General features: G+C 62.6%; 3 protein-coding genes across 3 annotated transcripts; all 3 read left to right on the forward strand.

Moving 5' to 3' along the window:
* The first annotated feature begins 564 nt into the window (after positions 1-564).
* CHLRE_11g483250v5 (uncharacterized protein) lies at positions 565-5,701 on the forward strand. The gene is made up of 11 exons (XM_043067790.1): positions 565-839; positions 1,042-1,078; positions 1,253-1,435; positions 1,602-1,702; positions 1,840-1,934; positions 2,093-2,232; positions 2,361-3,494; positions 3,930-4,008; positions 4,132-4,363; positions 4,553-4,683; positions 4,816-5,701. The coding sequence occupies exons 1-11, from the start codon at positions 776-778 to the stop codon at positions 4,981-4,983; spliced, it is 2,364 nt and encodes a 787-aa protein (XP_042919795.1). The 5' UTR covers positions 565-775; the 3' UTR covers positions 4,984-5,701.
* Positions 5,702-6,234: 533 nt separating this feature from the next.
* On the forward strand, positions 6,235-7,447 carry CHLRE_11g483301v5 (uncharacterized protein). Its single transcript, XM_043067791.1, has 2 exons — positions 6,235-6,464; positions 6,606-7,447. The coding sequence occupies exon 2, from the start codon at positions 6,654-6,656 to the stop codon at positions 6,822-6,824; it is 171 nt and encodes a 56-aa protein (XP_042919796.1). The 5' UTR covers positions 6,235-6,464; positions 6,606-6,653; the 3' UTR covers positions 6,825-7,447.
* Positions 7,448-10,084: 2,637 nt separating this feature from the next.
* On the forward strand, positions 10,085-15,585 carry CHLRE_11g483351v5 (uncharacterized protein). Its single transcript, XM_043067792.1, has 11 exons — positions 10,085-10,389; positions 10,700-10,739; positions 10,816-11,064; positions 11,203-11,303; positions 11,454-11,548; positions 11,735-11,877; positions 11,951-13,399; positions 13,721-13,940; positions 14,062-14,320; positions 14,514-14,644; positions 14,836-15,585. Exons 1-11 carry the CDS (start codon positions 10,341-10,343, stop codon positions 14,992-14,994), a joined length of 2,895 nt encoding a protein of 964 aa, XP_042919797.1. The 5' UTR covers positions 10,085-10,340; the 3' UTR covers positions 14,995-15,585.
* The last annotated feature ends 114 nt before the right edge of the window (positions 15,586-15,699 follow it).

Raw genomic sequence — 15,699 nt, forward strand, 5'->3', positions numbered from 1 at the left:
TCCCTCGAGCAGCCAATTCCCCAGTGTTTTACTACTGCCGCGCCTATATTGGAATATAAGTAGCTGCTTGAAATTCTCTAAGAAGGCTAAAGCCAGCTCTTCGTGCACAATGTCGGGGCATGTTGCTGTATTTTGCGAGCTCGACGAGCTGGTAGGCCACCCCAGAGCTTACAACAACGTGTCTTAGCATAAAAATGTCACGTAAGATCATTTGGGATGGTTTGGGCTTTGGACGGTGCGGCGTGCACGCCCTGGGTGAGACTGGGCAACTCAGGACCTGTCAGGACTACAATTGGTATGCCCCCTGGGCGGTCACCCCGCCATACGAGAAACGTTTGGTCATAGTGCTTGGGGGTCGAGTGCTGAGTGGGGTGATTCAACCCAGAGCGCCGAACCGCCTAACCGTCGCCTCTCGCGTCGAGGGTATTGCGCCAGGGCTGGCCCGGGGCGCTTCTCGCTGAGGACGCGACTCGCCAGCCCCGCCAACGCGAAACCCGCCACTCGAACATGCCCCTGGACGAGACTATTATAACATCATGCAGTCTAGAATCGGACAGGTACTTGGGAAATTCGCGCTGGCTGAGACGCCAACCCAACTGCCCAGGCTGTTTCGACTCTCGGTGGAATTTGGCGCCAAGCCCATCCCGCGCTCAAACTGCACCCCATCGCGCTATTTACGGGCGCAAGTGTCATAAATACAATATGTCAGGTGTGTAGGGATGGTTTGCTGGCACTATTGACTAGCGCTCAAGTTCGTCGGCGAACCATCAGCGAAATGGCGCAACACCCGCTCCTGCTTTCTGCATTCGTCACGACCTTGGTTGTCGCGTCTATCACTGGTGAGCGATTCTTAGACCAATGTGCGGGATGGGCCTTGGTTTGCTCAAGCTGTCTTGTTTCAGAAGCGCGCGACAGCTGAAACGGCGGGGTGCTCACAACGAGGCCATTTGGAGGGCGTTCTGCGGCTTAAACATATGTAACGCTTTGCACGTACTGACTGCTAAAGCTAGTCTTTGTCTCTTTCCTTGCCCTGTGAAACAGTCGGTTATGCCTGCAATCCCTTCACGCTTGAGACTTCGTGAGTAAAGTTGGTCGGATCTAGGTCGCAAGGACTTCTGAGGCGCTAAGGAAGCAGTGTAACAAGGCGGCAAGGGCTCCGGCGGGCTCGGGACTGCAATCGTGCTGGACGGGACCTGAGCCTCAGTCGGCACCGCTCATTGGGCCCCTTGCCTTGCCTTGTACCCGGCGGCAGGATCGCTGGTCGCCGACTGAGCGAGGGCGGATACGTACGCATCAACGATGCGCGCCGCCGGGCTCAGGCTGCGCCATGCACGTGCCTGCCGGAGACGTCGGTTTGTGACTGCGCGCCCTACCGGCTGTCAGAGCCTGTGGTGACCGACCTGGACCCCGATGTTGATCTTACGACTGGGTCGCGGTAGGTATTGCTGATTAAGGTGCGCAGTGGTGAATATGCTGCCTGATGTTGGTGGGGTTGCGGGCGTGAAGTCGTAGGGAGTGTGCGCGTCGGACCCGGGGCCCGACTGCCACCATGGCTGATCTCTGACGCGCTGCGCACGCCCGGTGGTCTTCGCTGACACCAGGTTCTGCTTCACGCTGGAGGTGGTGGGCTGCGGGTCCAGCCAGCTGCCCTGCTGCACCAACCTGGCCGCGCAGCCGCTGCAGCAGGTCCTCATCAGCGTGGGTGAGCGGGGCGGGCGCACCTGGGTGGCTATGCCGCTCGCCGCACATTAGACCGTCACACACCACTCAGCGGCCAAACGTGCTTTAAAACCTGTCTGTCGCCCTTGACATGCGCACCTGCACCCACCTGTCTACCAGCCAACGGCTGCTCGGGCCGCTTCGTGGACTTCACTGTGAACGGCGAGTTCTATCCGGACGCCAGTGTGGACGGCCCCTACAGCAAGTCGTCACAGGTGGGGCCACCCAGCGGGTCGGGGCGGTATGTTGTCACATCGGGTCAAGCTCCTTGGATGACGACCGCGCACTTGGCGGCTGCCGTCGTCTGGCCTGCTCCTGTCTATAGACTTGCTCCCGTCCCTCCAATGGGCCGCCCTTGCCGCCCCTTTTGTAGGTGATCTTCCGCAATCTGAATCTGGACTTAGCGTCAGCGGCCGGCACCGAGTTCTGTGTCTCGACCAGCGACCAAGCGGGTGCGGGGCCCGCCTGCAGCACGGTGTCGCAGCTGTGTGACGACCCCGCCGGCAACTGCAAGTGAGTCGTGCGGTCGCCAGGGACCAGCCACTCGCTAGCTAGGGCGCCGCCTGCGTGCGGCCGCCTCATTTTCATGGTTGCATGTTGCGATCCTGCATAATGGCTTCCAACGAACCCTTATCCAACAGGTACCTGTTCCGCGAGGCAGATGACGCAACGGTGTGCCCCACCTGTGGAACCTTGTCCCTTGCCTCGCCACCACCCGCACAATTGCCCAGCCCGCCGCCACCTAGCCCCGAGCCACCCTCGCCTCCTCCTCCCCCCAGCCCCGAGCCGCCCTCGCCATCTCCTCCCCCCAGCCCCGAGCCGCCCTCGCCACCTCCTCCCCCTAGCCCAGAGCCGCTCTCGCCACCTCCTCCCCCCAGCCCCGAACCGCCCTCACCACCTCCTCCCCCTAGCCCAGAGCCGCTCTCGCCGCCTCCTCCCCCCAGCCCCGAACCGCCCTTGCCACCTCCTCCCCCCAGCCCCGAACCGCCCTCGCCTCCTCCTCCCCCCAGCCCCGAGCCGCCCTCGCCACCTCCTCCCCCCAGCCCCGAACCGCCCTCGCCTCCTCCTCCCCCCAGCCCCGAGCCGCCCTCGCCACCTCCTCCCCCCAGCCCCGAACCGTCCTCGCCTCCTCCTCCCCCCAGCCCCGAGCCGCCCTCGCCACCTCCTCCCCCCAGCCCCGAACCGTCCTCGCCTCCTCCTCCCCCCAGCCCCGAGCCGCCCTCGCCTCCTCCTCCCCCCAGCCCAGAGCCGCTCTCGCCACCTCCTCCCCCCAGCCCCGAACCGCCCTCGCCTCCTCCTCCCCCCAGCCCCGAACCGTCCTCGCCTCCTCCTCCCCCCAGCCCCGAGCCGCCCTCGCCTCCTCCTCCCCCCAGCCCAGAGCCGCTCTCGCCACCTCCTCCCCCTAGCCCCGAACCGCCCTCGCCACCTCCTCCCCCCAGCCCCGAACCGCCCTCGCCTCCTCCTCCCCCCAGTTCCGAGCCGCCCTCGCCTCCTCCTCCCCCCAGCCCCGAACCGTCCTCGCCTCCTACTCCCCCCAGCCCCGTGCCGCCCTCGCCTCCTCCTCCCCCCAGCCCCGAGCCGCTCTCGCCACCTCCTCCCCCTAGCCCCGAGCCGCTCTCGCCACCTCCTCCCCCCAGCCCAGAGCCGCTCTCGCCACCTCCTCCCCCCAGCCCCGAACCGCTCTCGCCACCTCCTCCCCCCAGCCCAGAGCCGCTCTCGCCACCTCCTCCCCCCAGCCCCGAACCGCCCTCGCCACCTCCTCCCCCCAGCCCCGAGCCTCCTCATGTTGAAGTGCCTGTCGCACCACCACCGTACCCTCCATCACCCGCCCCTACATATCCATCGATTCCTGGTGCGCCTCCGCCCCCGCCACCGTACCCTCTGCAACCGAGCCCTGCTTACCCAAGCCCGCAGCCCCCAACGTATTCGCCTCCTGTTTATCCGCCCCCGACATATTCCCCTCCGCCGCCTCCCAGTCCACTACCCCCCAGCCCGCAGCCTCCCAGCCCTCCTCCTCCTAGCCCATCTCCTCCTAGCCCGCCACCTCCTAGCCCGCCGCCTCCTAGCCCATCTCCCCCCAGCCCACCTCCTCCTAGCCCACCCCCCAGCCCGCCGCCTCCTAGCCCATCTCCCCCCAGCCCACCTCCTCCTAGCCCACCCCCCAGCCCGCCGCCTCCCAGCCCACCTCCCCCCAGCCCACCTCCCCCCAGCCCACCGCCTCCTAGCCCACCTCCAAGTCCCCCGCCGCCTTCTCCCGCTCCTCCGAGCCCGGCGCCGAAGCTGCTGAGGGTAGGCATCGCCAGGGCACTAAGCCGCAGTGCGCCATTATGAGCATGAGCATGAGCATGCGCCATTATGTAACATTGTGTGATTGTACTGACATTTATGCCTTGCTCTTCCGACCACTTGTAGACACACAATTGCCGCACCAGCACGGGTGAGGACCAGCCCTACTTGCTGAGCCCCCTGACGCGCGTGGCTTCATCCGCAAGCAGCGCCCAGGCGGCATCTGCCTGGGCAACCTACTGCGTTATTGTGAGCACCCGTGACGCAGCTGATCCCAGTGGCTGCCCGCCCAGTGACGCCGCCACTCCCGTCGGGCGCTGTTGTGGCATGACGATGGACAAGCTGGAGTTCATTGTGGGTAAGTGGCGGGACATGACAGGGTGCTCGTCACGAGGGAGCCGAGAGTACCGGTATGCGGCAAATTTGCTGGGCGCCTCTAGGGTTGCGTCAGTCCGTGGCGCGGAAACATGCTGTTCACACTGTAACCGTAGTCTCGTTGTTCCTCTGCACACACTTCCACACGCTTGCACCTGTGTTCACAATGCAGCTCCCGGCTGCCGCTTCAAGGTCACCAAGCTCAAGGTGAACGGCCAGTCCCGCGCCACCAGCACCAGCCACTACCCTCAGTTTGACGCTGCCAGCTTCAAGTGGACGTCCCTGGGGCTGACCCCAGCGGAGGTGAGCAAGCGTGAACACGCTGCGGCTTCGCCTCTTTGATGGACATTTCATGCCGCGGCCCTCCTCGACTCGTGCTCAAATCATGAGCTAACTCGAGTAAGATGCATGCTCTGCCTGGTATGCTCCGCCCAGGCCTCCTCCACGACCTTCTGCTTCACGGCTGTGGGTAGCTGCGCCGACCTTTCGGTACTGGCGCTGCAGGGCCGGCTGCAGGCGTCCATCTTTGACGCCAGCCGGTCCGAGTGCTGCCCCACGTTCTCCCTGCTGGAGGGCGGCAGGAGGCGCACGCGCCGGGCGTAAGGTGCCAACAGGGAGGCCTACCGCGAGCCAACCTAGAATTGACAATTGCTGACAACCGAGCGTGTTATCGCTATACTGTACTGTATATGCTGTTGTACTCGTGCCCTGTTATTAAGTACTGGCAGTGGGGTCTTCGCGCAGGGAGTCGTGCATGCTGTGCAGCAGGCTGTAAGGTAGCTGGTCGGTGTTGAGTAGGTGTCCGGGTGGGCTTACGCAGGGGACTGTACGTTCCTTTGCCGATCCTGGCGCTATCACATGCATTCACTCCATGGCAGTAGGGGCACGTCAGGGCGCATGCATAGCAGCATTATTATTAGGTATCAACACATGTCAACTCAATGCGGATGTACTCATCTTCTAGATCGAAAGAGGAGAGAGCTTTCTACGGAAGCAAGTTCTGATGGCGCAAGGCGCAGACTAGGATGTCGGCGTCGCAGTCTGTCGCAGTTGGCACGCTCAAGTCTAGAGCAGATTTTTCTTGTGAGCAGCGTCAGCAAGTCCCTGTTATAACCAAGAATTCAATGTGAGATGTATGGTGCTTTCAGTTGGGGGCTTACTTCCTCCTGCCGCACCGTGCATGCTTTATCACGGCGTATAAGTTCGTTTATGCCTGTGCGTGTGATGTTTGTTCTTCGCCTTCATGGCTCATGAGAACCGAAGGGCAGGCCTTGGGCAGGCCCGAAGTGGCCCTTGTAACAGCTTGTAACGCCGACAAGACGTCAACAGCCTTGATTCTCCCCTCGTTTCCGCATCCATATGCTACCATCCTGAGAGAGCACCGCCCTTCATTTATTCCTTTTTACGGCAGGCCGATGGGCTGCAACAAAGGAAGTGAGCGATGGACAGGTAAAGGGTGGTCAAGTCGGGTCAAGTCCCGCAACTGTGTGGTCTGTGGTGCATCATCCCCAGACCCGGGCAACAAATGAAGTGTGTGAAGCATTCTTTTCAGGCATTACCACACACGCACGCATGACCCGCCAGTGCTGCGTCCGGAGGTTGCAATGACAGTACGCCCCATCTGTGCACACGCATTCCCCGCCTTCCCATCACGACGTCACCGTGCGCTGCCCCCCTCACCCACCCCGCCCCCCATGCCCGCCACCCCCCATCCCCGCCACCCCCCCTCCCCCCAAACCTCGTGCGCGCCTCCCCCCCCCACCCACCCATCCACCCACGTCCGCCGTCCTGAGCTACGGCCCCTCAAGCGTTGCGTTGTGCCGACAAAAAGTGCCATACTGGCACAAACCGATTGCTATATTCCCTATATTCCCTAACGCGGCAGGGAAAACTCGGCCGGAGCGAGAAGCGACCTCGCGCGTCCATGGACTATTGACTGGCGACTGTGGCGACTCGTTGCGAGGTAAAGAGCCCGAGGCGCAGAATTAAGAGGAAAGCCATACTGGACTACACCAGGCAAAGACCACCGCGCCAACTGGGTACCGCACAGTGGGGATGACACGTTGACACGGCTCAGTGCGTGGGTGAGGGCTCAGTGGGGCTCAGTGGGGCTCAGCCGTGGGCTCAGTGGGGCTCAGAGGGTGATGGCTGGGCGACGGCTGCTGGGTGACGGCTCAGTCGTGGGCTCAGTGGGACTCACTCACTCTACCCTCCCGACGGCGCAGGGACGTGACGTCAACTCCGCAACCAACATCCGGCACGCACTGGTGGAGATGCTGCTGGGGCACAAGCGACCTGCATCGCTGCAGACTGGCGGCGGCGGCGGCGGCAGCGGCGGCAGCGGGGGCGCGTGCGCGCATCTTGGTAGCGGAGGGGGCGGGAAAGGCCACGTGGAGGAGGAGAGCGCAGCGCCGCCCAAGAAGCGGCGCAAGCGCGCAGGCTGAGGAGCTGGCTGGTGTCTAGGTAGCAGTCCGCGGTGGGGCTGGCAGGGCATGCGTAGCGGCATGACAAGTAGTGCGGCTGTTGACAACTGTGCTGCGTCTGGCTGCGGTTGGCTTTGCTGTGGCATCGCGATTGCTAGGCACCTGGTTTGGCTATGTGCCTGTGGAAACCGACCCCGGCTATGTCCGGGCAATGAGGTTGTTCGGCCTCAGACTGTGGAGGGGCTCAGCCCCTTTTCCCGTGACCGGGGAACACTTGTTCAGGCATTGTACGTGGGCGTTATCGGATAGCATGCCGAGTTTAGGCGCTCAGGTGCATAGCAACTGATGTCCAGCCCCAGGACTCCTGGAGCCTTCAAGTCCCCCACATCAGTGACATCACCATCAGCCGCTACAAGGGTTGCCCAGAACGCGTATTGCGTCAATGTTTTGATGCAAGACGTTTGGACATATGATGGGAAAACGGAAATCGGGGGCACGCACACGCGGCACATCCGGGGCACGACTGCATGACCACAGCACATCCGGGGCACATCGGGTATCCCATCCTGGGCACGACCGACCACCCGGATGAAAAACCTGTGCACAGCAGTACTTGCGCTACGGTCATGTAAATACATTCCGCTGTCTTTCTCAGTGAAAGCCCCCAGGAGTGGGATGATTCTTGATTGATGCACACGCACACACACACACACACACGCGCGCACACACACACACACACACACACACACACACACACACACACACACACACACACACACACACACACAGGTCATGGCCGGGTGCGGCAGCGCGGGATGTCGCGCACGGCGGCGGCCCAAGGAGGCATGGAGGCGGCGGTGGCAGCAGTAAACACTGGAGCCGCGGCGACGGAAGCAGCGGAGGCGGATCCTGACCCTGATGAGGTCCCGCCTACAAAACTGACGCCACCGCCGCCAGGAGTGCCCCCCGTCCAGCTGGCGTGCGCTCGCGCGGTCGCGGATGTGTAGTCGTGGCTGCTACACGGGATGCAGGCCGTTATGCAGAATACGGACCCAGCCAGGTTAGCCGCGTTAGTTACTAGATTCACAGGAGCAGAAGCACCCCCATTTGGGGACCAAACTAGCTGCATATATAAGTGTTGCAGGCGTTATAAGGGCCCCCCGGCCCGGGCCTCGGTTTCTACAAGGACAGGAATGCACGTCGTGCTCAACACCTTGTACGTAACCACACACAACAGCTACAGTTTGCACAGCTGGCCGTTCGCCGCATGCAAGGGCTGGGAGGGCGTGGACTCCACGCACCCACTCCTGGCGGAAGTGAATGGGACGCTGATTTGCGCACTGCCCGAGGCTTGACGAGGGAGCAGCCCTCACTAGAAGCGCCAAGAGCGCGTAGAAGCGTCATCTCTGAGATACGATGGGGTTTTAGTGGGGCCCAGCGGGCAGGGTATGGGTCGCCGGACCTAGCCCCGCAACGCCACACTCATGACTCACAGTTGCACCTGCAGGCACTCTGCGCAGTGCTCATCTACGTTGTAAAGAAAGTCCCTCGCAAGGGAAAAGTGGGCTGAGCCCACGCCACGTCTCCAGTCTGAGGCCGCAAGCGTCTACCTCATCTCCTGGACATAGCCGGGGTCGGTTCGTACAGGCACGGCCCGCCATGCGTCGGGTCGCGCCCCGCTGTCCAGCGCAAGCACAGCCAGCACAGGCAGGACAACCAAACAGCAGCGAATCCTCTAGCCACAACACTCCTCACTGCTGCGGCCTTCCACATACTGCGCTGTGCTATGCTTTGCCAGCAAAGACCGCTAACCAGACACCGGCCGGCCTCAACCTGCGCGCTGGCGCCGCTACTTGGGCGACGCCGTGCTGTCCTCTTCCACGTGGCCTTGCTCGCCCCCTCCGCTACGCACATGCACGCCGCAACTGCTGGGCCCGCACAGGGCCGCTGCCGCCGGGCCCAGGGCCGCTATCGCTGCTGCTGCTGGTGGGGCCAGTCCCTCCACCATCACCGCCGTCGCCGCCACTATCTTTTGGAGGTTCGCGCGGGTTTGGCGGTATCGTAATCGTTTGGGAAGCTTGGAGGCTTGCCCCCTCGGGAAACGTTTCCGGGCGTAGACGCCGCGGGCCTGAGGGCATCTACAAGATACGGGCACTGGCGCCCAGGCAGGCGAGCAGCACCCACGCATGACGTGATCTCGCTCGATCTGCAATATTGTACTGTATTACGTATTGTACGCTGTTTTACAGGGACTGTCCAGGACCAAAATGTCGCAGATTACGTTGGGCACGGGAGGGGGGGGGACCATAACTCATAAGGGGTCCTGGGTCTGCGCCCAGCGTCTTGATGTCTTTGACACAGTGCGCCGCACAGCATGCCCAGCACCAGTTCTTAAAACTCTTTTGGGTTGCAAAGCAACCATATAAATAACCGGCGTCCTTCAGGATTTGCTTACTTCCAGCCCATAAGTATTCATTAATCCGCCATGGACTATGTTGCCAAGCCGAAACACACAGTTGAACCCCATGTGCGTTTCTAACACATCACATGCGCCGTGTGGTCACCCCTGTTGTCCCCCTGTCCCGAGTCCCTGGTCGCGAGAGTGGGCTGTACTGTGTTGGAAATCCCAGGACGTCGTAGTACTAGGCGTATCAGGAGGACAGGGTCACGTACCGTATTGTGCAAACCTGCCCCTAAGCACGGGAAATCTTGGCAGATGCCACGCCACGTCCCCAAGTCAAATGCGCCCGTTGCGTTGCGCAACCTCGGTTTGCATGATGTGCAGCAGCCAAGGCACATCCCTTCAACGGGAGGAGGGGACTGTATGGGACCAGGTCCAGGTGTTTGCGTGCGTTAGGCGAGAGGGATTGATTGTGCGCCTGCGCATGGCTGAACTCATACGGATCCCGACTAGTTGGCTTGGCCGGCTTGGCAGACTGCCCTCGTCTCACGTGCGCTCCAACAGGGGACTGCAGCTTGGACTGCAGGTGGGGGAGGGATGCAAACTAGCCCAAGCAATACTTTACCCCACGTGACGTTACCCTCAGGGGTGCCACCTCTGGTTACCCTGTCCTCCCACCTTCAATGAGCGACATGGCACCCGCAAGCAGCGCGCCTGGAAGGCTGCGGGTCCGCCGTCTCGACCAGCCAGCAACACTCTAAAGCATGCCCATACGCGGGTTCCGGGCAGCTCGCGCCGACGGTTGGTGACTGCAAGTGACTGCGCCCGCGCGCCCACTGCGACACCGACGCGTAACCTATACACATACAAACACGTTGATGTGGCTACAGAGCTCTTTTCTGTGGCACATGTGCAAGCGCGGCACTACTCCGCACTAGACCTCTAACGCGATGAAATCCGGAAATCGCGACAGTCGCGACCAGCTGGCCCGACTTCATGGCCACAGGTGCTATATACTTCTGTTACACGTTTCTGTAAACTATTTGATGGTTGAGCATTCGAGTTACAGACGATGATGCAACGTTGAGTGCATTCAAACCTTTCCTTGCCCTGCAACGGCAATTTTGCTATCTGCTATGGCTGCCGCGCCACCTATGTTCATACTGGTGCTATGCTTGGCTGCCGGTGAGGCTCAGGGTGAAGGCTGTGTTAATACTTGGCGGGCATGCGAATCGCCTGAGTCGCGCAAGGCTCACCGAAGTCAAAGCTGCTATAGAGGAGCACCAATGCGTTTATAAAAAGGCATGCGTACGCTACGAACACCGTGCGGCGCTCACTTGAAACGCCTGACTCGAGGCGGGAAGGGTGGAGCGCGCCGGTCCCCCTCCGGGTTCCCTTGTCCCCTTTTCGGCTTGCACCAGTCAAACATATTACGTGCCTGGACTTGCCGTGTGGTCGCCTGTATAACGTCTTTACCACTCAACCCTGTGCACAGTTGCCAATGCTTGTAACCCTTTCACCCTGGAGACTTCAAGGTGGGTTTGCAGTGTTGCACTGGGCTTCCCGACAGTGGTTCCGCACACGGCTAACATCTGGTTGCCCGGTCTGCAGGATTGGTCCTGCTCACCGGCGGAGCGTGATTGAGAAGTCGCTCAGCTCTGCAGTGCAAGCCAGCTCATACATATCTCGGCGCAGCCTGGCTGCCAACCCTGCTGCCAACAAGGCGCCCCCGTCTCCACCTGCGGCTGTGTGCACATGCCTGCCTGAGACTTCAGTGTGCGGCTGCTCACCCTATCGGCTGTCAGGGCCCGTGGTGACGCCGCTGTCACCCAATGTATTTCCCTTCTTCACGGGCACTAGGTGAGGCGTTGGCGACCTGGGCCCTGCGCGCGTTGCTATGGTATTTGGGTGCGCATTGTGGGTTTGGGGGCAAAGCCAGCCTTCCTGAAGCTTTAGCACTCTCTTGTGGGGACGCCTGCTCACCCACACTTCGTTCAGGTTCTGCTTCACGATTCAGTCTGTCGGATGTGGCATCACTCCCCTGCCCTGCTGTATTACGGCGGCCACCGCCCCGCTGGAGCAAGTGCTGCTCAATGTCGGTAAGGTATTGCTTGTCGTGGCCACACAACACGTGCGGGCATTGGCGCGCACACCGGGCCGAGATGGTGGCGGACCTCACGGGCGGACCCCCTTCCAGCACTATACCATGCTGCCTCCCTAAAACCTCGCCTGCAATATCGCACTCGTAGGCAAGCAGTGCACGGGCCGCTTCGTTGACTACACTGTTAACGGCCAGTCATGGTTGGATTCGGGTGTGGATGGGCCCTACCCCAAGTCGTCAGTGGTGGGTCATTCTGATAGGTTAAGCCATGCTGATGCGAGGGGCAGGGATTCGGACCAGCACCAGCGGGCTCACTTCGAAATCTGCGTTGCCTCCAGAAGCCGTGCCGACCGTATTGACATGTCTATCACATGATTGCCTGCCCGCCTGCTTACCTGGGCCTCGCCTCTGCCCTGTTGTGCACTGCAGGTGTACTTCAACAACCTGGGCCTTAGCCTGCTGACTGCCGCCGGCACACAGCTGTGTGTGGCCACCACTGACCAGGTGGGGCTCGGCGCTCCCTGCGAGAAGGTCAAGACTCTGTGTGACGACCCAAGGGATGGAAACTGCAGGTAAAGGCTTGAGGCGCCGTGTGGCCGGGATTGCGCAAGCCGCGTGCTGACCAAGGCGCATTCCTGGCTGCAGGTACATGTTCCGAGAGGGTGACAACGCAACTGTGTGCCCAGCCTGTGGTACGGTGCCTGAGCCCCTGCCACCTCCGTCACCACGCCCCCCATCTCCGCATCCCCCGGTACCCCCGTCACCTCTTCCGCCACCTTCTCCCCTGCCGCCGAGCCCCCTGCCTCCGCACCCACCCAGCCCTACCCCGCCCAGCCCTCCTCCCTCGCCTGTGCCTCCGTCTCCCACGCCCCCCAGCCCGGCGCCGCCTAGCCCGGCGCCGCCTAGCCCGGCGCCTCCCAGCCCTCCTCCCTCGCCTGTGCCTCCGTCTCCCGCGCCTCCCAGCCCGGCGCCGCCTAGCCCGGCGCCTCCCAGCCCTCCTCCCTCGCCTGTGCCTCCGTCTCCCGCACCTCCCAGCCCGGCGCCGCCTAGCCCGGCGCCTCCCAGTCCTCCTCCCTCGCCTGTGCCTCCGTCTCCCGCACCTCCCAGCCCGGCGCCGCCTAGCCCGGCGCCTCCCAGCCCGCCTCCCTCGCCTGTGCCTCCGTCTCCCGCGCCTCCCAGCCCGGCGCCGCCTAGCCCGGCGCCTCCCAGCCCTCCTCCTTCGCCGGTGCCTCCGTCTCCCGCGCCTCCCAGCCCGGCGCCGCCTAGCCCGGCGCCTCCCAGCCCTGCTCCCTCGCCTATGCCTCCATCTCCCGCACCTCCCAGCCCGGCGCCGCCTAGCCCTGCACCTCCCAGCCCGCCTCCCTCGCCTGTGCCTCCGTCTCCCGCACCTCCCAGCCCGGCGCCGCCTAGCCCTGCACCTCCCAGCCCACCTCCCTCGCCTGTGCCTCCATCTCCCGCACCTCCCAGCCCTCCTCCCTCGCCTTTGCCTCCGTCTCCCGCACCTCCCAGCCCGGCGCCGCCTAGCCCGGCGCCTCCTTACCCTCCTCCCTCGCCTGTGCCCCCTTCTCCCGCACCTCCCAGCCCGGCGCCGCCTAGCCCGGCGCCTCCCAGCCCTCCTCCCTCGCCTGTGCCTCCGTCCCCCACGCCTCCCAGCCCGGCGCCGCCTAGCCCGGCACCTCCCAGCCCTCCTCCCTCGCCTGTGCCTCCGTCTCCCGCACCTCCCAGCCCGGCGCCGCCTAGCCCGGCGCCTCCCAGCCCTCCCCCCTCGCCTGTGCCTCCGTCTCCCGCACCTCCCAGCCCGGCGCCGCCTAGCCCGGCGCCTCCCAGCCCTCCTCCTTCGCCGGTGCCTCCGTATCCCGCACCTCCCAGCCCGGCGCCGCCGAGTCCTGAGCCACCGTCACCTGCTCCGCCTTACCCGCCTTCACCAGCTCCTCCTTACCCTGCACCGTCATATCCACCTTCTCCGGCGCCCTTCTATCCTCCTTCACCTGCCCCATCGTATCCACCTTCTCCTGCACCCTCCTACCCTCCTTCGCCCGCCCCATCGTATCCACCTTCTCCGGCGCCCTCCTATCCGCCTTCACCTGCCCCATCGTATCCACCTTCTCCTGCACCCTCCTACCCTCCTTCACCCGCCCCATCGTATCCACCTTCTCCGGCGCCCTCCTATCCTCCTTCACCTGCCCCATCGTATCCACCTTCTCCTGCACCCTCCTACCCTCCTTCACCCGCCCCATCGTATCCACCTTCTCCGGCGCCCCTCTACCCTCCCTCTCCTGCCCCATCGTATCCACCTTCTCCGGCGCCCCTCTACCCTCCCTCTCCTGCTCCGCCGTTTCCCGCACCACCCAGTCCTCCTTCGCCAGGAGCGCCTCGTCCGCCCCGCCCTCCTCCTCCGCCCCCCCCTTCACCCAGGCCCCCGGCGCCTCACCCGCCGTCGCCAGCCCCATCCCCCAAGCCTCCGTCGCCTCTTCCTCCATCGCCAACTCCTCCGCTTCCTCCTTCGCTGAAGCCTCCATCGCCAGCTCCACCATCGCCAGTACTCGCACCTGAGCCGCCATCACCGGAGCCTCTTACACCTAGTCCTCGAGCCCCGAAGCCACCCCGGCCGCCCCCCAACCCGCCCATCCTGCAGGTACGTCATGTAGAAATTCATTCTTGTTCAGCACTTGCAACGGGCGATTGTAACCTGTGACAGCATAGCTTGCCGCAAGTCCTGAGGTTTGCATGTCTGGCTCCCAACTGACCTTGAACAGACGCACGGCTGCCGCACGGCGGTGTCTGGCCAACCCTACTCCCTGAGTCCTCTGGCGCAAGTGGCCTCTGGCGTACAGCCGGACGTGCCTGCGGACGAGGAACAGAGTGACTCCCCTCCCATGCTGCCACCGGGCCCCTGGGCTACGTACTGCACCACGGTCAGCCTACGCTGGGGCTTCACAGCCGGCCGCTGCTCTCCAGGCGAACCCAGCTCGCAGTGCTGCGGCATGAACTTTGAAAAATTGGAGACCCTCATTGGTGAGGCATGCACAGCTGGGTGTATGGGCCCCCCGGAGTGTGCGGCCTTTGGATTACTCAAGGCGACCGCCGCTGTAGTGCTTACACACATGTTTATTGCAATGCCGTTATCCAAAGAGAACGCAGGATTACCCACTGCAAACATGCCTGACCAGGAGCAAAAACTCCATTGCCGCGTTGCTGCCTCATGCAGACGGGGCCTGCCGGCGCTCAATATTCAACATGACTGTAAACGGAGTCTTTCGGGAGCGCATCATCTCTCCCTACTCGCAGTGGAACGCTGTTAGCTTCAAGTGGACGGCAATGGATTTGAGTCCTACACAGGTGGGTAGGACGTGACATTGAGTGCGTGTACTCGCTAGGGCATGTGCTGGGTTCCTTTATGGTCACAATGCTTGCACGCAAACCTCGTTCCCTTCCAAGCCAGTTCGGAATGATGGCAGGCCCTTCAGCGGCAGGCACATCAAGTGTGCAGCAGTGCCAACGGTGTGTTTGGCCCCCTTTGCTCCTCTCAGGCCTCCTCCACGACCTTCTGCTTCACGGCTGTGGGTAGCTGCGCCGACCTGTCGGTACTGGCGCTGCAGGGCCGGCTGCAGGCGGCTGTGTTCGACCCCACACACACTTGTTGCCCCACCTTTTTCCTCTACACCGGCCGACACCGACGCCTGGGGTAGTCCATCCCTTTGAGGTCATAACGGCATCCGTACAGTAGTTTCCATATCTTATTGCATGCGTGGCGCGTACGTACCATACTATGGTGGTGGGTGCACGCGCTGGCTAGATGCAACTGCCGATTCATTCTTCAGCGGGTGCTGCGTTTGCGCATGTTAGGCAAGTAGGTGCATGTAGAATGCATTGGGCCATCACGCGGCCAGAAGTACTGAACGCAATGCCATATAGGAACAGGAAATAGTGAGCTAGCAGTGTAGATAGTATATTGCGCCATTGCGCTGGTGTGAGGGAGCAGGGTGATGCATCGGCTGACAGTGCAGCGAAGCCAGTGGCGTCTGTTGTTAGGTCAATGCCTGAGTGTGTCAGATGCTATTGATTAACATCGGAAAGGTATTATTTTGCTGATTGCCAGTCGCCAGGGTCCGCCATGCCAGCGTTGGCGGGTACGGTTCTGGCGCTGTTCAGCCGTCGTGTTCAGGTTGTCTGAAGCTTGTGGGAAGTGCCGTCCGTACATACATCAGGAGAGGCAGCCCTGAGGCAGCCGGATGGACCTCACTCTCAACTTCCTGCGTATAATGTAACCATCTCCTGAGGGGGCACAGTGTCCTGGGTCAGGTGCAATGTGGGATCGCCGGGAGAAGGTCGCAGAGGCCATGCGACACGACCTGCACTAAGGATGCACAAACACAGAGACAAGATACCCACTG

The sequence above is a fragment of the Chlamydomonas reinhardtii genome, chromosome 11, assembly GCF_000002595.2.
Source record: "Chlamydomonas reinhardtii strain CC-503 cw92 mt+ chromosome 11, whole genome shotgun sequence".
NCBI lineage: Eukaryota > Viridiplantae > Chlorophyta > Chlorophyceae > Chlamydomonadales > Chlamydomonadaceae > Chlamydomonas > Chlamydomonas reinhardtii.